This window comes from Chenopodium album, chromosome 8, assembly GCF_948465745.1.
Source record: "Chenopodium album chromosome 8, dcCheAlbu1.1, whole genome shotgun sequence".
NCBI lineage: Eukaryota > Viridiplantae > Streptophyta > Magnoliopsida > Caryophyllales > Amaranthaceae > Chenopodium > Chenopodium album.
In genome coordinates, this window is record NC_137841.1 from 76,494,977 (window position 1) to 76,517,117 (window position 22,141).

Sequence of the window (22,141 nt, forward strand, 5' to 3'; positions counted from 1 at the left end):
TGCACGTCCGTGCCAGATTTGGCACGTTCGTTCAGCTAGAGTTCCAGACGAGCAGTAGCTACTGAAATGTTTTATCTAGGCTAGCACGTTTGTGCCTACCTGGGAGAATACACATTTAGGGTTAATTTGTTTATTATCCCCAAATTGAGTGTAACACATTTAGAGTTAGGGTTCTTGTTCTTGAAACCCTTGTGCTTTAGAGTGAAAATTAGTGAGAGATTACTCTTGTAAACACTAATTGAAATCAATACAACTATTCTCAACTCCTTTCTTTGGGTGGGTTTTGTAAACCCTTGTGCTTGAAGGATTTTCCCACCTTTGTTCTTTGCTAGTTACTTCAATTATCAACCATTTGCTATAACACCCTCTCTTTATAATTAAATAAAAGTCATGTTCCTAAATCTTTGTTATATTAAAATTTATGATATACTCTGTAATATTTTAAAGAGAGACATTTCATGTACTCATACCATACATGTTTTTTTTTTTTTTTTCATAAGAAAGTACTTAAAACGTGAAAGCCCTATTCTTGGCCGTTATTGGTTACTCTTTAATTTGCATTTACGTGCTTTAAATTTTTTTTGCACTTATTTAACTATCATACATTTATACCTTTCATTTCGACAGCTAAAAATAATTAATACTGGTCTAATTTAATTTACAGCCATATATATAATTAAGTTCATTTCCAACAATACTGATATTGTCTTCCCAAAATAATTGGCCTCTGGCAAGCTGAAAAGGGTAACAGAGTAGATCTTGGGTTGCTCCTGCGCATTGATTTGCGGTGAAAGCTCTTGGTCGCCAATTATTTTTTTGGTCTTTCTAGTTTATTTTGTGTTCTTTATTTTTATTTCGTGTCCCAAAAAAAGCCTTGTTTCACATTAATGAAATTCTTATATGAACCGGGTGCACTTAGATTAAGATGTTTCTTTTTTTTTTCCAAACAAATAGATTAAGGTGCTTCTAAGAGAATTAAAGGGTATTTTTCTACTTATAAAAGTTATAATATAAGATATGGGGGTTGATAATGCAAGTTCAGATGAGAGTGAGGGATAGCTTAAGTGGTAGCTTAGAAACTGAGTAAGTTTGGGGGCATAACTTAGAAAAACCCCGACTTATTCATTTATCAAAAGCTAGTTCCCAATTTGTAATTCGGCCAAGGAAAAAAGTGTACAAGTATTATGCTTAGTTATTGGACGAAGACTAAAATCACTTAAGAACAAATTTGCGAATAATATTAAAATAGCATGCAAGTTCTTTTTCTTGGAATATATTCATTAATTCATCCAAGGCCTTATCTTTGAGAAAGTTAAAAATTCTGGCGTGACTAACATAAGTCATACGGAGTAACAATCATAGGGATAGGCCAAAAAGCTCTATATGTAAGATATTTTACAAATTACATACGTTCATATATGGCCATATAGGAGTAAATGTGTTACACGTTTGATATTTTACTTTATGTATGTTAGGCTTGAGTTTATCAAATCGGTGTAAGTTGTAAACCGGTAAATTGGTTGTTAAAAGGAATTTAGAATGGATACACTCACCCAATAACTCTCGGAGGGTATTAGAGACTATGGTAAAAATTTCGGTAATTTTTATTTCTGCGCGAAAAAATGTCAAAAAAATTCCAAAATTGAAGGCTTATATCCACGCAATTTGAGAAATTTTGAAAGTTTCAGGGCACGGTGTCAAAAAGCCTTGAGATTTTTGGAAATACATGTCGGGGTCATATAATGCCGTTTGGAACCATATATGATCATTATTTGTTGTCATAAATATTCGTGGTAGGCTTGAATTAATGAAATTGGTGCAAGTTGTAAACCGGTAAATTTGCCGTTTAAAGGCAAATTGGATAGTTCCACCTAAGGGTGTTCATAAATCGGCCCGGACCGAAAAAATGGACCGGACCACCCCGGACCGGACCAGACCGAATTAATCAGTCCGGTCTTCGGGTCTTGAAATTCATTATATTTTTCCGGTCTTTGGTCCAGTCCGGTCCAAAACCCTATAAAAATCGGTTTTGGACCGGACCGATTTTTTTATAAAAAATATGTGTGAAACGTTAAATAACGTTTAAAATTATCCTTAATAAGCTTAGAATACTTTAATTTTATAAGTTTTTTTGCACTAAACATACAAAAAAAAGACGCAAAAATGACGTTACAATATCGTTTTTCCAATATTTTTTTTGTGTTTTCCTTGACTTTATCAAAAATTAATATTCTTTTTATAAAAATTCTTAAATCGGTCCAAAACGGTCCGGTTCGGGTTTTGGACCGATTCTTTCGGTCCGGTCCGGGTTCGGTCCTAACTTAATCGGTCCGGTCTTCGGTTCTTAAAATTCTAATTTTCGGTCTTCGGTCTTATCCGGGTTGGTCCGGTCCGGTCCGGTCTTGGACCGATGAACAACCCTAGTTCCACCCACCCAATGGGACTTCCGAAGGGTATTAGGGATCATGGTAAACGTTTTAGCAATTATTGGACGAAGACTAAAATCACTTAAGAACAAATTTGCGAATAATATTAAAATAGCATGCATGTTCTTTGTCTTGGAATATATTCATTAATTCATCCAAGGCCTTATCTTTGAGAAAGTTAAAAATTCTGGTGTGACTAACATAAGTCATACAGAGTAACAATCATAGGGATAGGCCAAAAAGCTCTATATGTAAGATATTTTACAAATTACATATATGGCCATATGGGGGTAAATGTGTTACACGATCGATATTTATCTCGATTTTCTTTACACATAAAGGAGCTGCGATGCGACCACTCCTTTGAACATGTACCTTCTATTACACTAAAATAGTACCAAACATCTACATATGCCACAACGGGACTTTTAAATTATGACATGGGGATGGACTGCAGACTCATTCACTTATATGATCACCCATAACTATAAAAACTATATACTAAGGGTTTGTTCACATTTACTAAATTGAGTTGAACTGAACTGAACTGATTGGAGTTGAACTGAACTGAACTGAACTAATTGGAGTTGAGCTGAACTAACTGAGATGAAATGAATATTTTAAGAGAGAGGGAAATTATGAGCTAAACTGAATTGAATTGATTGGAGCTGAACTGAACTGAAATTAAGTAAATGTGAACAGGCCCTAAGTACATAATAAAGAGCAACGTACTGAGTAACACTTATAAGAAATAAAATTTAATCCGTTTTATGATAAATTAAATGAAATTCCGTTTTATATAAGAATTTTTATAATTCCCTTACCAAATCATTACGGGTAGCAAGTACTGTGACAAATTCTTCAATAAAAACATCCCCAAGTAAATTTTACCACTCTTACCTCTGTTCTTCTCTTGCAAATTTAATCTATTTCTTCTCTTTCTCACTAATCCCCAAATGATTTATGATGTGTAATTTAAGTAGGATATTTGTATATACTGTTGAAAATAAAGTAATAAAATGATTTAAGAAAATATAAATCATTTTTCAAGATATATAACAACCTTTTATATCATACATAATGTTGCTGTTTATTCATTAGTACAATACAACTAAACACGATTTACGAGCATATGTATATGACAGTAGCGGACAATAATGATAGATAATTTAGAGGGAAATCAAACAAAGGTTAATGATAAAAACAACAACAACAATAACACTTAAAATATTACGAAAAACTGAAGTGAGTGAGCTGTAGAAATCACACTTGTTGAAGAGGAATGTCTTTAGGTTTATGTTTGAGCCTAGGCTTAGGATCAGTCTTAGGATGAGTCTTACCGATCTTCGAAATGCAGAAATTTAAAATACGAAGAAGTTCCCTGTAGAAAGGAATGTAGGACAGCATAAAGATTATGACAGGAAAGAAAGCAACTATGTATAGTGCAATCTTGGTCCAATGTTGCTTGGAATTGATGGTGAGAATAATAGTTGCCGCGAAGGATACCATCATCATTGACACTGACAGGAAGAGGAGGGTCAAGCCAAGCAGCAGTCTTCGAGGAAGAGCTTTTTCGAAGTCTTTCATTCGAAATTGGGAGGTGAGTATGGTGAGAAATATTACCACCGCTGTTAACCCGAATCCAAGTGAAAGCACATCAGTTATCGTGAATACAAGGAATAAGGGTTTTCCAAGGAGAACCGGGAGCCCTGTGCGTTCATCTGGACCTCCCGGTACTGTATATGCTGCTGCGAAAGCTACTGTGGCTATCAGAACGGTTACCACTGTACAATGCTCTGCAGTTTGCTTCAAATAATCTTTGGCCTCCTTACGAAGCTCTGTGTTTGTCTTGGCAAACAGTTCCCGAGCAGTTAAATTATCCTTATTCCGGTGGTTGATCAGGTATTTTGGGCAAAGATTTTCCATTTTCTGTGGATACGCATACACATATCATAAAGGAAAAAACATATCAGTAATAAGTATAAGAACAGGTTTCAGTCGCATTCTATTTATACAAGATGCATTTAAAAGTTTTATACTTTGACAATTTTTCCTATCATAAAACCCCATATTTAGAACGAACACACACTAATAAGTATAAGAACAGTATAGCATATAATTAAATCTGATAATTACCTCTAGTAATTTCAATTTATCGGATAATTGGCTGATTGGAGTTTTGAATGTTGTGTCCATAAGAACTTCTCCTTCGGTGATGGATTGCTTGTACCCAACCATATGCACTATGGTGTTAAATTTTTTGTCTACGGCTATTAATTGACCCCTCCTTAGAAGTTTTTGCTTAATAACAATGTCGATGATTTCTTTGTTTCGACTCTTGATTGCAACATGGAATAAATTTTCCTGATTATTATTTAAGTAGTCCACTGCCTGGGGGTATTGTTTCAGTATCTCTTCAACAATCTCAATACAACCTTTCTTAGCTGCCAAATGCAATGGAGCTTGATGGTCGCCGCCTTTTGGAGGATCTTTGTTTGAATCCCCCTCTTCTCCAGACTTGTCAGGAAGGCCAACTGATTTGTCTGAGTCTCCGTGGACTGGACTGGGTTTCTTCTTTTTACCTATACTAGGAGTAGTTTCCGCTAGTGGAAAATATGTGTTCTTCCAAGATCTATCTGATCTGATCAACAACTGGGCAAGCTTAAGCGCATCCTCATTGCCCTTCTTCTGCTCTCTCACTTCTTTTATCTTGGGAAATAGGAAATCATTGCATTTTTGGATCATGCCAGCTTCTCCAGTTGAGACAACTGGAAAAATAAAGTAGCAAACCTATCACAACAAGTAATAATAATAGGAATTTTCGACACTTACCACCTATAATAGTGGTTGTTTTAGGAAATACCACCTACAATTTTTCTTATGAATTTTACCACCTATTATTTTTAAGGAAATTTTGACTTTTGCTACCTATGAAACACATGCTTTTCACTTTTGCTACCTGAGAAATTTTTTTATTTTATTTTACTACCTATCAAATGCCATTTTGTTAAAATTTGCTACCACTTAATGGAATCCGTTAGGGTTCCGTTAAGTTTGCCCCGACCCCAACCACCACACCAATTCAATTCAAATTCAATCAACAATTCCAATCCTAACCCCAATTCAAATTCCACCATTAACAAACGATGATGATGACGACGACGACGATAATGATGTTGGTGATGAAATTGAGGATTTCTTTGATGAAATTCGATTGAAATTGAATCAAAAATCAAGAATTGAAGCAGGAAATGAGTGATTTGGGGAGTAGGAGAAGAGGAGAGAGAAAGAGGAGTTGAATTGGGGTTCAAGAGGAGAGAGAAAGAGTAGTTGAATTAGGTTGAATTGGGGTTGAAAAGGAGAAAGGAGGAGACAGTAGAAGAGAGAGAAAAAGGAGGGGGCTAGGTTGTGGTGCCTGGGTGCCGGTCCCGACAGGGGGGAGGATGGCTAACGGGACTACGGGAGGGAGGGGTTGGGCTTGGTGGCTAGTTTTTTGTAAATTTTTTTCGGTGGCTGACGGGGAGGTGGTTAAGGTGGTTAGGAGGGAGTGGTGGCCGGAAGGTGGTAATGAGGGTGGCTGGATCTCACTAACGGAATTATTAACTGAAAGTGTTAAGTGGTAACGATTTTTAACAAAATGGCATTTGATGATAGGTAGTAAAATAAAATAAAAAACTTTCTCAAGTATTAAAAGTGAAATGCATGTGTTTCACGGGTAGTAAAAGTCAAAATTTCCTATTTTTAAATACATCAAAATTTCTCACCTACATAGCTCTTAACTCATATGTGACACGAGTAGAAAAAAGTGAAGATAGTTGAAAAGAATTACAGTACATACATGAGTAGACAAGATTCTCTAGAGGTCCTAATATAGTTCCACTTTTGAAGGCTGTTGGACTGCACGCAAGCATTTGAAGAGCAGTCATTTGATGACTATCTTTTTCATCATATAGCTCTGGATATCTGTTTGCTATATCAAGCGCAACATCTGCAGATTACAATTTACAAGTTTAAAACCTCCGAAATTATATTGTAAATATTATTGTAAACACAAGGAAGCATAAAAAGGATGAATGAAACTCACCAAATTTTCTTGTGAGGATAGCCATGTGAAGAATGGTCATGTTATCTTCCCGTTTTAAGAATTGAAGGTGTTCATTCGCTGTTAAACCTTCTGAGTTGTCACAATAATTCTTGACAAGACATTTGTACATACTTTTCCTGCCATAGCGGATAGCCTGGATGAGAGGAGACTCGCCCCATTTATTTTGTACATTTATCAGAACAGATACTTTGTTCAACAGCTTCTCAACAAATGGGATTCCTTTGTTGGAGGCGGCTGCGTCGTGGATTACGGTGTTTCCCCAAGCATTTTTTGATGCAGATAGTTTTTGATAGAGCTCATCTGACGAAGTGTTAGCAAAAACTATAACCAATAGTCTCTCTGCTAACTGAAATTTTTTAAGGAAACATGCCATATGAAGCACAGTTGATTTGTGTAAGCTCAGAATATGCAATGGACCACCTTCCATCTCATTGCAATACTCTATGACCTTGTCATCTTCATCATTGATGAGGGCGTGGAATATTTTTGCATTTTGATCATCTTCATCTTGACGTTGTCGATCTTCGTACGCCATCATGACAGATTGATAGGCCAACAAGGAGATTGAAATTTGGAAATTGGGCAAATGATAAACCTCAAGCTTTATTATTGGAGTTTATTTATAGGCAACCAACTTCACACTGAATAATACTATATACTAGTATAGCATTTTTTGTATGGACAAATTAAAAATTAAATCTTTGCAAGTGCTAGGAATTAAGGAAGGAATTTTAATTACTTTATTAAAAATATGTTTACATTTCTTTTTCCCTAAAAAAACATAGCCGTGTTCTTAAAGCATTATTATATCCAAAACTTAACATCCTATTCTATCTAAAGATAAGACTTTATTTGTAAAGTTATTATTGGATTCCTTTTATTAGTTTGCGTATTCATGAAAATGGATGCGAAGAGCAATGTAATTTCTCATTTCTTAAGAGTAGTTTACAATCTATATTAATAAAGGAGGAAGACTCTCCTGGAAGACTTTAATTTGTGTGTATTACTCTCAAAATAAAGTTGAACTTAATAGCTGGATGATTGATATGACATTAAGTTCCTTACTTCCTTTGTTGTGGCCACGAAAATTACATGTTCCCTTTGTTTCTTTAATTTGGTTGAAATTATTCTTGTTGTAATTGTTGTGACAACTAACGTAAACCATAAAAACAGTAGAATAGAACGGTAACAAGTGAGACGACTCGTATTGTTTCTCAAATTTGTTGTAACAGTAAAAACCCAACACCTTCTGATTGAACATAAGGTCTTATGATAAGTATTTTTGTAAACTCGATTCCTCCTAAACATGAGGTCTTATGATAAGTATTTTTGTAAACTTGATTCCTCCTAAACATGAGGTCTTATGATAAGTTTTTCGACCCTACACGACGTGTACTAGATTACTCATAATTTGTGAGCTAGGCTAATAGAGTGATAAGCTATGCATTGTAAACATGTTGTGATCAAAAGTGTTTCTTCCTGTCACATCCGATCCATCTAATTCCTCTTTAGTACCAATGCACTATCAGAAATGCTTTTACAAGAGAGAGCTGAAGCCTGAAGGTATGTAAATATGTAGAATCACACAACATAACAACCTTTTATCATACATAATGTTGCTATTTATTCATCACACATTATTACATTAATTAGTACCATATGCTATAAAATTTATAGCCAAAGATGGAAGAACTAACACACTTCACGACCATATACTTTGTTTATATATGACAATAATGGTAGATTATAAGGGAGAAATTACGAAAAACTGAACTAACTGAGTGAGCTGAGAGGCACCACACTGCAGAAATCATATTGCTTGAGGATCAAAGTCACACGATCTTGCTCAACGGAGCATCTTTATCTTTAGGATCTTCTACACACCTAGGCTTAGGAAATGCATTACCAAACCTTAAAATGCAGTGTTTCAAAATGTGAAGAAGTTCTTTGTAGAAAGGAATATAGGATAGCAGAAAGATTATCACAGGGAAGAAAGCAACTATATATAGTGCAATCTTGGTCCAATGCTCCTTGGAGTTAATGGTGAGAATAATAGTTGCCGCGAAGGATACCATCATCATTGACACTGACAGGAAGAGGAGGGTCAAGCCAAGTAGCAGTCTTTGAGGAAGAGTTCTTTGGAAGTCTTTCAACCGAAATTGCGAGGTAAGTATGGTGAGAAAGATTACCACTGCTGTTAACCCGAATCCAAGGGAAAGAACATCAGTTACGGTGAATACAAGGAATAAAGGTTGCCCAAGGAGGACTGGGAGCCCTGTATGTTCATCTGGACCTCCCGGTACTGTATACGCTGCAGCAAAGGCAACTGTGGCTATCAGAATGGTTACCACTGTACAGTGCTCTGCAGTTTGCTTCAAAAACTCTTTGGCCTTCTCACGAAGCTCTGCATTCGTCTTGGCAAATATTTCCCGAGCAGTCAAATTATCCTTATTCCGGTGATTGATTAGGAAATTTGGACAAAGATCTTCCAATGTCTACATATACACATTGACACATCATAAAACTCCGATCCAAGTATAAGAACAGTATAATATATAAATTTGATAATTACCTCTAATAAGTTCAATTCATCTGACAAATGTTGCAATGGAGTTTTGATTTTCGTGTCCATAAGAATTTCTTCTTCGGTAGTTAACTCTACACTTTTCTTTGTATCCTCATTAGCTTTCCCTAGGATGGATGACTTGTGACCAACCTTGTGCATTATTGTGTTAAAGTGTTTGTCTACGGCTGTTAATTGACCCCTCCTAAAAAGTTTTTTCTTACTAACAATGTTGAGAATTTCTTGGTTGCGACTCCTAATTGCAACATGGAACAAATTTTCTTGATTACGATTTAAGTAGTCCACTGCCTGGGGGTACGTTTCCAGTATCGTTTCGACAATCTCAATACAACCTTTCTTAGCTGCCAAAAGCAACGGAGCTTCATCGTCGCCAACACTCTCTTCAGTTGCTTCGTTTGATGACTTCATATCATCATGCCCTGTAGGTGGTTTATTCGAATGACCTTCTCCAGACTTGTCATCGGATTTGGTGGTGTCGTGATGAACTTGAGTTGGTTTCCCCATAAGACCTATCCTTGGACGTCTAATAGTAGGAGTTAGATTATTTGGCATGTATGTGTGCTTCCAAGAAGTATCTGACTCAATCAACATTTGGGCAAGCTTTAGCGCATCCTCGTTGCCCTTCTTCAGCTTTCTAACTTCTTCTATCATGGGGAATATGCAGCCTAAAACAATCCAGTATACAATAAGCCAACATAACACGTATTACAGACTTGTAAGTAGCTAACTAATATTGTACTTACAGTTGCTACCTAATATGCCTTTAGTGGCTTTTCGAATTTTGCTAACTTCTCCCGTCGTGTCTTGTTTATCAGTTGAAACAACTGAAAATGGAAAAAATAACAAACATATAACAGATAATACAGATGGAAATCTTATAGTGTTAGTGGACCAACTCAATCAAAAGTTTAAGCATATGGTTGAGGGCCGGGAATATAATATATATTCTATTATATATCGTTACATGACTAATTCCAAATTCCTTACTACAGAGTATGGACTAAGGACCTGTTCAATTCAGCTTAATTTCAGTTCAGTTCATTTCCTAATTTCCTTCTCTCATAAACAATTAAGTTCAGTTCAGTAAATCAGAACAGACCCTAAGATTGAACAATGGATGAGTAAACATATTCACTAATTAGTAATCAAACAGACATTGATCTCATAAGGCTGAAAATTCGACGATGCTAAACCACACACAGAGAGGACAATACTCGTAAATTCGTAATAGATTTTTTTTTTTATCAAACATGACATTCTTGCAATAATTTTTGATAAAAATGGTGCATTACACATATATATACCTGCGTAGACAAGCGTTTGTAGAGGTCCTAAATTAGTTCCACTTTTGAATGCTGTTGGACTGCGCGCAAGCATTTGAAGAGCAGTCATTTTATGACTATCTTTTTCATCATATAGCTTTGGATATCTCTCGGCTATATCAAGCGCCACATCTGCAAGTAACAATTTATTACAACTTTAAAAGTCTTGGAATCTTATAATATCATTAGAACATCAAAATATATAATGATATACTTTCTCTAGTTTTTGTTTTTGTTTTTTTAGTTGTAACAATTTGACTTTTACACTAATCATGTTTTTATTTTGATTAGCTTTGATGATTTATAGTTAAGGAAAAATATAGGCATGTGGTACTTGTTAGATTCGTCTCGATTTATACAATTTAAATCATATGCTTTTTAATTTTAACATATTGACAAATAAAGTTATTAGTGCTTGAAATCATGCTTCATCAAGCGTGAAAAGAGAAGTGTTGCACTAAAAAAAAAAAAAAAAACCAAACCAGAGGAAGTATAACGTAAGGAAGCATAAAAAGGATGATAAGAAACTAACCAAATTTTCGTGTGAGGATAGCCATGTGAAGAATGGTCATGTTATCATCGCGTTTTAAGAAGTGGAGGTGTACATCCCATCCATAGTTGTGTGATTCACAATAGTCGTGAACTTTCTGGACTAGGTACGCGTACATACGTCTCCTGCCAAAGCGAATCGCCTCAAGGAGAGGAGACTCACCCCACTGATTAGGTACCTCTAGCAGTTGAGGTACTTTGTGTTGGAAGTTCTTGATATAAAATAAGAGGGATGGGGAAAACAAGAGAGAGAGAAAAACAAATGAAAGGGGAAAATCCCACATTGGTTGGGGGGAAAGGTTTTTCCTTGTTTTTATATTGTAGTGTCTTAACACTACTTAGTTGAGTAAGTGGGAGTTAAGTGTTACTCCACACACGCGCGCGCGCCGAGTCGGGCTCGGGCCTCGGGACTTGGGTCTTGGGGAATGCGATGCGCGGGCGTGGGTCCTTGTTATCTTTTTGGAGGAATTTTATTTCTTTTTCCTTGTTAAACAGAATATTCTTTTTATGTGTGTTGGGAATATTCTTTTCTGTCTGTTGGGAATATTCTTTTCTGACTGTTGGGATTACGGAATTAAGTCAGTCATGATTATAGCTGATTAATTAATTCCTTGTTTCTTGCTTACGTTGTTGACTGGTTGAATGAATCTGGTCGTTTTCTTAGCCAGATTCGTACCTCGTTTTACGTTTCATGTCTCCCTTCTTCTGCCTATATATACTCGTTGCTTTTTCCAGTCAAATACACACAACACATTCAGTTATCTCTCCTCTCTCAATTTATCTAAACACTAGTTTCTTCTGTTCTGTTTTCTGGGCAAGTATTCTGAGTTCCAGTCGGGTTTGTGAGTGCACATAAACTCCGGCGCCGTGCTTATCCTGGAGGGCGACCGCTTCTAGTCTACTGCACCGGGAGGTAGCGCGGAATCGTCTTTTAGGTAAGTGGTTTTCCACGACGCGGCTATTGTCACTTTGGTTCACGCATCAAGAGATAAGTTATTTTCTGTTTTATTGCTTAGTAGTAGAACACTTTGTTCAACAACTTCTCAATAAATGGAATTCCTTTGTTGGAGGTGGCTGCGTCGTGTAGTACGGTGCATCCCCAAGCATTCTGTGGTGTAGATAGTTTGTCAAACAACTCTTCCTTAGACAAAGTATCATTAAAAACTTTATCCAAAAGTTTATCTGCTAATTCAAAGTTTTTAAGGTAACATGCCATGTGAAGCACAGTTGATTGGTGTAAGGTCATATGATACAATGGACCTTCTCTAGTCTTATTGCAAAGCTCTATAACCTCATCATTCATAGCATGACTAAGGGCGTAGGTAATCTTGGCCGTTAGCTTATCGTTTTGGCGTTGTTCTTCATCAACCGCCATGATGCTATCATATAGGCCAAAGAGATTGGAATTTGGAAGAGGGAATTCAAGGGTATGGCTCTGCTACTCAAACCTCAAGATATGGAGTTAATTTATAGGCAATCAACTTCACACTAATTAAGAGACTAATAGTAGCATTTAATTTTTTTGTAGGGCCGACAATAATATACTCCCTCCGTCCCTTAACTACACGCCTATTTTTCTCTATTATGTGAGTAATAAATGTTAAAAATAGACACCTAGTCAAGGAACGGAGGGAATATATATTTACAAAGTGCTAACATGAAAGTTTACTTTTTGAAATAATAGGCATATTATGATCAAGTTTATGAATAAAGTTTTTTTGTTAAGAGATGCCGTTTCATATACTCAGATTATATAACCACAGCTGTAATATTTATTTGGAAACGTGATAGCTTATTCCGAATATAGTGTGAAGGATCGATAGTTTCCTTCAATCATTGATTTCTTTTAATTTTAGTTGCCTTTAGTGCTTTAGATTTCTTTGCACTAATAAATTAATATTGTGCCTTTCACCTGGTTAAACTACGTAGGTCAATTAGTGTTACTGTGTTAATTATTCTTGATCCTATTTAAGGGTTTATAGAATTGATGTTTATTTATCTTACTAATTGACTACTTCTAATGTCATCCACATTATTTGAAGGGGTTTTTTTTCATAGTCTTGGTATATATTCTTCTTGTCTTAACTTCTCAACAAAGATAAAGGTAAAAGTTGATGTTCACACTCTCTACTATACAAGTGCTAGTGTTACTTTATCACATCATAATATCATATACTATAGATAAGTGTGTTCGTTACAACAACACTTCGATATCACGCTCCCAAAATGATGGGCAATTTATTTCAATGTAATGGTACGGTCAATTTAAATTCATGGAATATATAACATGACTATAAAATTGTCACATACTCACATGTGAACTGCATATACATTAATGTAATTGATATCGTTTACAGTTCTTAATCTTAAGAAATGCTCATTTAAAAAAAAAAAAATAAATAAAATAAAAAATAATAAAAAAAAAAAAACGAAACAGCAAATGAATACGAAGAGTCGGAGACCAAAAATTTCAGCTCTTAATTAATCAAAAAAAAAATTCGTTTATCTATAGTTGCAAGACTTGTAATGCTTCAACTTTTATACTCTTCACACATCATGCTTTGATTATCTTTAATGATTTATACTTAAGTTAAACTAATTTATTTCAGGAAATACTTTAGTTAAAATAATATCATGTGTAGTCTTGAAATTCGTCTCAATATACATTTTCATAAAATCAATTTTTTAATTTCTAAATAAATTTAACTTATTAGTAGTTTAAGCTATCTATAGTTGAGTATAAGTTATGTATTAACAAACGTAAAAATAGCTAAAAGTAATAAACAGATGGAGTATAAAAGTGTACGCCAAGCCAGTCACTTATCCATTGATCATCAAAAGCGAATTCCCATTTTTTATTGAGTTGGCCTAAAAGAGATACTCCTAAAAGATAGTAGAAACAAAATCACAACTTGAATTGGCAGCTTTATTAGACATTATTAGTTTATTACCTTATGCTTCAAGATTAATTGCCAAGAAAATAGTAAAAGTATATTATCTATGCTCTATTAAGATCTGATCTTAGGGCATTATATGTATTGGACAATGAATAAAATCACTTAACACTCAGAAAATCTTGCGTGGACCTGGTCCACAATAATGTTATTGTGGACCCGAGGTTTATACACACGCAAGTGATATTATATTGAACATAGTGACCCTTAATTTTGACATAGTAACCTTATTTTTAACATAATAACCTTTATAAAACTAGTATAACGTTTAATATTATTGTGAACTTAAAGTACAACGTTTTGACCCTAATTTTAACATAGTGACCTTTATTATTCAAATTAACCAGTATATAAAATATTTCATTAAAAAAATTAACCTTTTATAGCATATATATTACCAAAATGACTTTTATTTCAACATAGAGACCTTTTTTCTATTATAGTAACCGTTTTTTTCTTCTAATAAAACAACCATAGTTTTTCTAATGTTAGTGGTTCACAATAAATTAGTGTAAACCAGGTCTATTTAAGAAACAACGCTTAACACTAAATTTGTGAATAAAATTGAAATAATATGATTGGTCTTGGAATAGATTCCTCTAAGGCCTTATCTTTTGAGAAAGGGAAGAAATTCTCCTTGTGACATCTTCCAACATAAGCCATATAACAATCATAGGCCAGATATTTGAGAAGAGTATAATTAAAGAGTAAATGTGTTACACGATTTTTTCTTTTTACTTTAATTTATATCCTACATTAACATGGAGGGAATCACAAAAGACACACATATAGATGAGAATTGACTTTGGTTCTCGATTATCCTTGAGACATTAATATATTAATCAACTAAACTACTCATCATATACTTGTATAGTTGTATATACCATGAGAACCAGGGAATTTCCTGATAGTTACTCCCTTTTTTTAATCTCATGGCTCACTAAATAATACTCCTAATCATCTCTCACTCTCATTTTAATTGTATTGAATTATATGAGTCCTCCTTTTCTTAAATACCGTAAAAAAAAATGTATGTTACAAGTATAAAAAAAACAGAGGAAGTAAAATATAAAAGGGCACGAATTAAGATTTGATTTTATCCAAAGTAATATTTACAGTGATTGGTAAAAATCTGACTTATTATAACAGAGCCCTGAAAAAGAACTATTATTGGACTCTCTTTTTGGTTCCACAAGACTCCTGAAAAACTTTGTGTGTTTTAGTCAAAATAAAGTTGAACTTTAGTTAAATGATTGAGAATTTGAGATGACACTAAGTTCCTTTATTTTGGGCACGAAAATTACATATTCCCTTTGTTTCTTTAATTTGGTTGCAATTATTGTGACAACGTAAACCAATAATAACAGTAGAACAGAGCAGATAAAAAAAAAACTTACACATTTAATACAATATGATTGGGAAATTTCTTGTTTTTCATGGTGGGAAACGAAATTTGTTTCTCATGGGGCATTTTCGTGAATAAATCAACAACTTTTTCATTATTATGGGTTCCACAGTTGAATAAAGTTGTTGATTTATTTACGAAAATGTCATGTGAGAAACATCAATATGATATACAATCTTAGCAAGAACATGCACAAGAGCCTTACATACAATAGCTCGATCTGTATCTATATATTGCTTACATATGATGAAAATCGCACCCTCCGAGCAGGCCTCGAAACGCAGGCGAACCTAGGAAGAGACTTACCAATCTTCTTAACCCAGTAATTCAGAGTTTTAACAAGTTTTATGTAAAGAGGAATATAAGATAACATAAAGATACATATAGGAAAAAATGCAACAATATAAAGTGCAGTTTTAGTCCATCTTTCTTTCGTATTTACCATTAGAAGAATTGTTGCTGCGAATGCTACCATCATCATTGTCACTGACAAAAATAGTAGAGTAAAACCCAGCAGCAATTTCTGCGGGAGTGATCGTCGAAAGTCTTTTAACTGATAAGACGATGTCAGTATAGCTAGAAATACGATGACTGCTGTCAAGGCGAAACCAAGGGAAAGTACATCAGTTACGGTGAAGACTAAGAAGAATGGCAGCCCTATGAGTAGAGGGTAGCCTGTTGTTTGATTTGGACCGCCCGGTATTGTGTAAGCAGCAGCAAAGGCGACTGTCGCGATTAGAATGATGACCACGGTGTTGTGTTCTGCTGTACGCTTTAGCCAGTCCTTGGCCTCGATACGAAGCTTTTCGTTGTTCATGGCGAATAGTTCGTCTGCGGTCATCATTTGATCGTTGCGGTGGTTCACTAGGTAGTTTGGACAAGTATTTTCCAAGTACTGCATATATTTAACTATAATGGGTGAGACATGTAACAAGTCAGTTCAGTTAACTTATCAATTTTAATTCCTTTTGTGTTAACTTCAATTACTTCAGTCAATAACGTTGTAGGGGAAATGATTTTGACACATCAAAGTTGATTTTGGCACACCTTTATGTGAGATTGCAATTATCTATGGTTTTCTCACATAGAGGTGTGCCAAAATCACTTTCTCGTTTGTAGGACTAGTCGTTGCACTTGTATTAAATTGTTTAGGACAGAAAAGTGTTGCAAAGACTAGTCCTACAAACATTACTGATTGAAAAAAAAAAAAAACCGAAATATACATGAAAGGTAGGTGATGTTGCATATGTACCTCTAGCAAGAGCAAGTCATCGGACAATTGTAGCACGGGACTTTTCATCTTCGTACCCGGAAGAACATCCCGGGGGCATCCAACCATATGTAAGATGGAGTTGTTCTTGTTATCAACAGCTCCTAGTAAGCCTCTATGAGGTGAAACTTGTTGTTCAACTAGCTTAAAAATTGACATGTTTCGACTTTTGACAGCTACATGTAACACATTTTCTTGGTTATGATTTATATAGTTCACTGCCTGTGGATACATGTCTAGTATCTCTGTGACAATCTCAATGCAGCCTTTCCTAGCTGCCAATAGCAATGGAGCTTCATCACTGTCCGAAACACCGCCTCTATAAATTGTTTCCCGGCTTTCCCCTCTCTCTATGTCAAAGTACTGATCATGTTGTTGGTCGTCTTCTCTAGACTCGTCACCAATTATAGGAATAACACCCATGATTACGGGCGTAACCTCACCTCGTGGCTCGTGTGTGTTCTTCCAAGATGTGTCGTGTTGAATCAAAATCTTGGCAAGATTCAGCGCATCCTTGTGCCCTCTTTTCACCTCTTTGATTTCCTCTATCATAGGTAATATCCAGCATGATTTACCTACATATATAGTCGAATAGTACAAGTAACAAATGACTCGATCAATATTAACGTATGATTTACCTATAACCTTCGTTATTTTTTAGTTGCAACAAAAGAATTTTTAATGTCTCATGAATAATTAATACTCCTTTGTTACAACTAAAAGTTAACGGATGTAGTAAATACTTTAATTTGTATTGTATTATCGAGCATATATCTTACTAACCGATGCTTAATGTGTATCCAAAGGCTTTTAGAATTATGTTCGCTTCTTCGATTGTGCCTTGTTCATCAATTGATACACCTAAAAAAAAGTATATTTCATTACCTTCTCCAAATGAAAATTTATAAGTTTTAAAAGCTATTCAATAAATCAAAGCCTTAATCCCATAAGTGAGTTAAGAGAAAAGAGCTCAAAATACATACTCGAGTAAAGAAGTTCCTTAATGAGCCCAAATTCTGTTCCACTTTTGAATGCTGCCGGAGTACAAGCAAGAATTTGAAGAGCAGTCATATTTTGAGCTCGTACATTACAAAGATAGGGATATTTTCTTGCTATCATAAGCGCCATATCTGTTTGTTACATAAATAATTAGTCATATGACATCTACAATAACGCTAATATAGATATGTAAACCACATATTTAGATGGTTATTATTTATTGATAAAGCCAAAAAAAAAAACACTCACCAAAGTTTCTTGTGAGGATAGCCATGTGAAGAATGGTAGTGCCGTCGTCTCTCCGGAAGAAGTATAGATGTGTAAATTCTTTGTTCAATTCACAGAATTTATCTACCTCCTCAGCAAGGTACTCAAAGATTTTCCTCCTACCATAGCGAGTAGCTCGAAAGATACAAGACTCACCCCATTTATTACGCGCTTGTATCAACTCAGGAACTTTGTGTAACATCTTCCTTACCAATTCGAGTCCTTGGTTAGATGTGGACGCGTCATGGAGTATGGTGTCACCCCAAGCATTTGTTCGTTCAACAAGTACATTGAGTGAATTCTTAGGCAAACCATCAAAAAGTTCATTAGCTAACTCAAACTTTTTTGAGTAACATGCTAAATGTAGCACCGTGGAATTGTTTATGGTGCAATAATGTAACGAATGATCAGGTGTCTGTTTGCAAAGCTCAATGACCTCGTCTTTGTTGTGATTGTTGCAGAGGGCGCGGTATAACTTTGTTTGTAGCTCATCAACCGCCATGATTATAGACCACGGAAATTCAAAAGAATGAAGGAAAACACACAAACAATATACGAGTAATAGAGAAATTAATGAGCAAGAGTTGAGGCAATAAGAAGAACAAATGTTACAGTACCTTATAATATATGCTACTAAATGAATATACCTATTTATCTTAGAAAGATGAACCCAATACTTTTCTTAAATTATGTCATTGTCCTTTGTTAAGAAAAGCATTTGAAAGTTATACTGGGCACAAAAACGCATATTTATGCTAGATGTAAATTAAAGATGCTACAATTGTCCAACAATCTTGGAATTATACTCAATAAAATTGTCTTAATTGGGAAAGTATATATGCTAAGTACAAATTAAAAGCAACAAGAAGTGCTCGATATGATCCATGCAAATCACCTTAAGGAGTGGTTCTTGTTAAGGTATATGTAAATATCTTTGTAGTTTGTTAAGTAATTATTCGTGTATAGCCTTTCCAATTTTATTGCCTTAGGTTATGCCTTGTATATTTGTTATATAAATTAATAAATATAACGTTCACCAGTGATCAAAAAGTAACTTTGAAAATTTAAATACTTTTTTAGTTAAATTTCAAAAGAATATGAAATGGGCCTAGGCAACTCGAACGAGGAGGAGGAAAGTTTGATCCACAAATAAGGCTTGGGAGATTCCAAATCAAAACCAATTGGCAATATTAAGAGATACTCTTCTATCTTATAAAGTGGATATATTTCTCCGCTTTCTCCCATGTGGGACACTCACAACTCTAAAACCTCCAAAATTTCTAAAAAAGCGTGGATATTAGTCTTTAATTTTGAAAATTTTTGACTTTTTTTCACCCGAAAATAAAAATTGCCGAAATGTTTACCATGGTCCTTAATATCCTCCGGGAGTCCAATTGGCTGGGTGGAACCAACCAATTTGTCTTTAAACGACCAATATATCGGTTTATAACTTGCACCGATTTCATTAACTCAAGTCTACCATGAACATTTATGACAACATATAATGATCATATATGGTTCCAAACGGCATTATATGACCCCGGGATGTATCCCGTGAAATCTCAATGCTTTTCGACACCTGACCCCGAAACATTCGAAATTTCTCAAAAAACATAGATATTAGCCTTCAATTTTGGAATTTTTTGAATTTTATTCGATCGAAATAAAAATTGCTGAAATGTTTATCATGGTCCCTAATACCCTCCAGGAGTCTAATTGGGTGGGTGAAATCATTCAATTTGCCTTTAAACGGTCAATTTACCGGTTTACAACTTGCACCAATTTCATTCACTCAAGCCTACCACGAACATTTATGACAACAAATAATGATCATATATGGGTCCAAACGACATTATATGACCACGAGATGTATTCCGTAGAATTTCAAGACTTTTAGACACAAGGCCTCGAACAGTCCAAAATTTCTAAAAAAGCATGGATATTAGCCTTTAATTTTTGAATTTTTTTGACTTTTTTCGCACGGAAATTAAAATTGCCGAAATGTATACCATGGTCCCTCATACCCTCAGGGAGTCCAATTGGGTAGGTGGAACCAACCAATTTGTCTTTAAACGGCCAATTTATTGATTCACAACTTGCACCGATGCGATTTCATTAATTCAAGCCTACCACGAACATTCATGACAACATATAATGATTATATATGGTTCCAAACGGCATTATATGACCCCGAGATGTATCCCCTAAAATCTCGAGTCTTTTCGTCAACGGGCCCCAAAACCTCAAAATTTTCTCAAAAAGCGTGGATAATTAGACTTCAATTTTGGAATTTTTTTGACTTTTTTTCGCCCGGAAATAAAAATTGACGAAATATTTACCATGGTCCCTAATACCCTCCGAGAGTCCAATTGGGTGGGTCGAACCATCCAATTTGCCTTTAAACAACCTATTTACCGGAATATAACTTGCACCGATTTGATTAACTCAAGCCTACCACGAACATTTATGACAACATATAATGATCATATATGATTCCAAATGGCATGATATGACCCTGAGATGTATCCCTTAAATTTTCGAGGCTTTTCGACACCTGGCCTCGAAATCTCCAAAATTTCTCAAAAAGCGTGGATATTAGCCTTCAATTTTTAAATTTTTCGACTTTTTTTCACCCGGAAATAAAAATTGTCGAAATGTTTACCATGGTAACTAATACCCTCCGGGAGTCCAATTGGGTGGGTGGAACTATCCAATTTGCCGTTAAATGACAAATTTACCGATTTACGTTACATCTTACACTGATTTCATTAACTCAAGCCTACCACGAACATTTATAAAAACATAAAACGGTCATATATAATTCTTAACTTCATTATATGACCCTGAGATGTATTCCCTAAAATCTCAAGGCTTTTCGACACCGTGACCTGAAACCTCCAAAATTTCTCAAAAAACGTGTATATAAGCCTTCAATTTTTGAATTTTTTTCGCCCACAAATAAAAATTGCCGAAATTTTTACCATGTTTCCTAATACCCTCTAGGAGTCCAATTGGGTGGGTTGAACTATCCAATTTGCCTTTAAACGGCCAATTTACCGGTTTACAACGACTTGCACCGATTTCATTAACTCAAGCCTACCACGAACATTTATAACAACATTTCATGATCATAAATGGTTCCAAATGGCATTATATGACCCCGAGATGTAGTATCCCCTAAAATTTAAAGGCTTTTCGACACCGGGGCTTGATATACCTGAAAAATTTCTCAAAAACGTGGATCTTAGCCTTTAATTTTGGATTTTTTTTTATACTTTTTTCGCCTGAAAATAAAAATTGCTGAAATGTTTACCATGGTCCCTAATAACATCTAGGAGTCCAATTGGGTGGGTGGAACCATCTAATTTGCCTTTAAACGATCAATTTACCGGTTTACAACTTGCACCGATTTCATCAACTCAAGCCTACCATGAAAATCTATGACAACATATAATGATCATATATGGTTCCAAATGGCATTATATGACCCCCATATGTATTACCCAAAATTTCAAGACTTTTCGACAGCAGGCCCCGAAACCTCCAAAGTTTCTCAAAAACCATGGACATTAGCCTTCAATTTTGGAAATTTTTGACTTTTTTTAGCCCGAAAATAAAAATTGTCGAACTGTTTACCATGGTCCTTAATACCCCCGGTAGTCCAATTGGGTGGGTGGAACCATCCAATTTGCCTTTAAACGACCAATTTATCGGATTACAACTTGCACCGATTTCATTAACTCATGCCTACCACGAACATTTATGACAACAAATAATGATCATATATGATTCAAAATAAACGACATTATATGAACCTGAGATGTATTCCCTAGAATCTCAAGGCTTTTCGATACGGGGCCCCGAAACCTCTAAAATTTCTCAAAAAACGTGGATAATAGCCTTTATTTTTGGAATTTTTTAGACTTTTTTGGCCCGGAAATAATAATTGCCGAAATATTTACCAAGTTCCCTTATACCTTTTGGGAGTCCAATTGGGTGGGTGGAACAATCCAATTTGCCTTTAAACATCCTATTTACCGGTGTATGACTTGCACCGATTTCATTAAATCAAGCCTACCACGAACATTTATGACAACATATAATGATCATATATGGTTCAAAACGTCATTATATGATCCCGAGATGTATTCCCTAAAATCTTAAGGTTTTTCGACACCGTGCCCCGAAACCTCCAAATTTCTCAAAAAGCGTGGATATAAGCCTTCAATTTTGGAATTTTTTGATATTTTTGCCCGGAAA

At 35.1% G+C, this 22,141-nt stretch overlaps 3 protein-coding genes across 3 annotated transcripts; all 3 read right to left on the reverse strand.

Moving 5' to 3' along the window:
- Positions 1-3,488: 3,488 nt before the first annotated feature.
- LOC145556803 (uncharacterized) lies at positions 3,489-7,255 on the reverse strand. Its single transcript, XM_081618452.1, has 4 exons — positions 6,511-7,255; positions 6,265-6,414; positions 4,563-5,194; positions 3,489-4,355 (listed from the first exon to the last, which is right to left on the reverse strand). The coding sequence occupies exons 1-4, from the start codon at positions 7,067-7,069 to the stop codon at positions 3,690-3,692; spliced, it is 2,007 nt and encodes a 668-aa protein (XP_081474578.1). The 5' UTR covers positions 7,070-7,255; the 3' UTR covers positions 3,489-3,689.
- Positions 7,256-8,363: 1,108 nt separating this feature from the next.
- LOC145555531 (uncharacterized) lies at positions 8,364-11,161 on the reverse strand. Its single transcript, XM_081617266.1, has 5 exons — positions 10,970-11,161; positions 10,420-10,569; positions 9,859-9,939; positions 9,104-9,780; positions 8,364-9,026 (listed from the first exon to the last, which is right to left on the reverse strand). Exons 1-5 carry the CDS (start codon positions 11,103-11,105, stop codon positions 8,364-8,366), a joined length of 1,707 nt encoding a protein of 568 aa, XP_081473392.1. The 5' UTR covers positions 11,106-11,161.
- A 5,253-nt stretch (positions 11,162-16,414) lies between these two features.
- LOC145555532 (uncharacterized) lies at positions 16,415-18,549 on the reverse strand. The gene is made up of 4 exons (XM_081617267.1): positions 17,864-18,549; positions 17,599-17,745; positions 17,399-17,476; positions 16,415-17,190 (listed from the first exon to the last, which is right to left on the reverse strand). The coding sequence occupies exons 1-4, from the start codon at positions 18,381-18,383 to the stop codon at positions 16,415-16,417; spliced, it is 1,521 nt and encodes a 506-aa protein (XP_081473393.1). The 5' UTR covers positions 18,384-18,549.
- Between the last annotated feature and the right edge of the window lie 3,592 nt (positions 18,550-22,141).

What these genes read in the sequence shown, in the direction of transcription:
- LOC145556803 (XM_081618452.1), bottom strand. Translation starts at nt 7,069, where the DNA reads ATGATGGCGTACGAAGATCGACAACGTCAAGATGAAGATGATCAAAAT. An exon ending in TATCCTCACAAGAAAATTTG is followed by an intron (nt 6,415 to 6,510) that starts GTGAGTTTCATT and finishes TGTAATCTGCAG; the next exon opens with ATGTTGCGCTTGATATAGCA. An exon ending in ATAAATTGAAATTACTAGAG is followed by an intron (nt 4,356 to 4,562) that starts GTAATTATCAGA and finishes GCGTATCCACAG; the next exon opens with AAAATGGAAAATCTTTGCCC.
- LOC145555531 (XM_081617266.1), bottom strand. Translation starts at nt 11,105, where the DNA reads ATGTACGCGTACCTAGTCCAGAAAGTTCACGACTATTGTGAATCACAC. An exon ending in ACAAACGCTTGTCTACGCAG is followed by an intron (nt 9,940 to 10,419) that starts GTATATATATGT and finishes TTCCATTTTCAG; the next exon opens with TTGTTTCAACTGATAAACAA. An exon ending in ATGAATTGAACTTATTAGAG is followed by an intron (nt 9,027 to 9,103) that starts GTAATTATCAAA and finishes GTGTATATGTAG; the next exon opens with ACATTGGAAGATCTTTGTCC.
- LOC145555532 (XM_081617267.1), bottom strand. Translation starts at nt 18,383, where the DNA reads ATGGCGGTTGATGAGCTACAAACAAAGTTATACCGCGCCCTCTGCAAC. An exon ending in TATCCTCACAAGAAACTTTG is followed by an intron (nt 17,746 to 17,863) that starts GTGAGTGTTTTT and finishes TGTAACAAACAG; the next exon opens with ATATGGCGCTTATGATAGCA. An exon ending in TGGATACACATTAAGCATCG is followed by an intron (nt 17,191 to 17,398) that starts GTTAGTAAGATA and finishes CTATATATGTAG; the next exon opens with GTAAATCATGCTGGATATTA.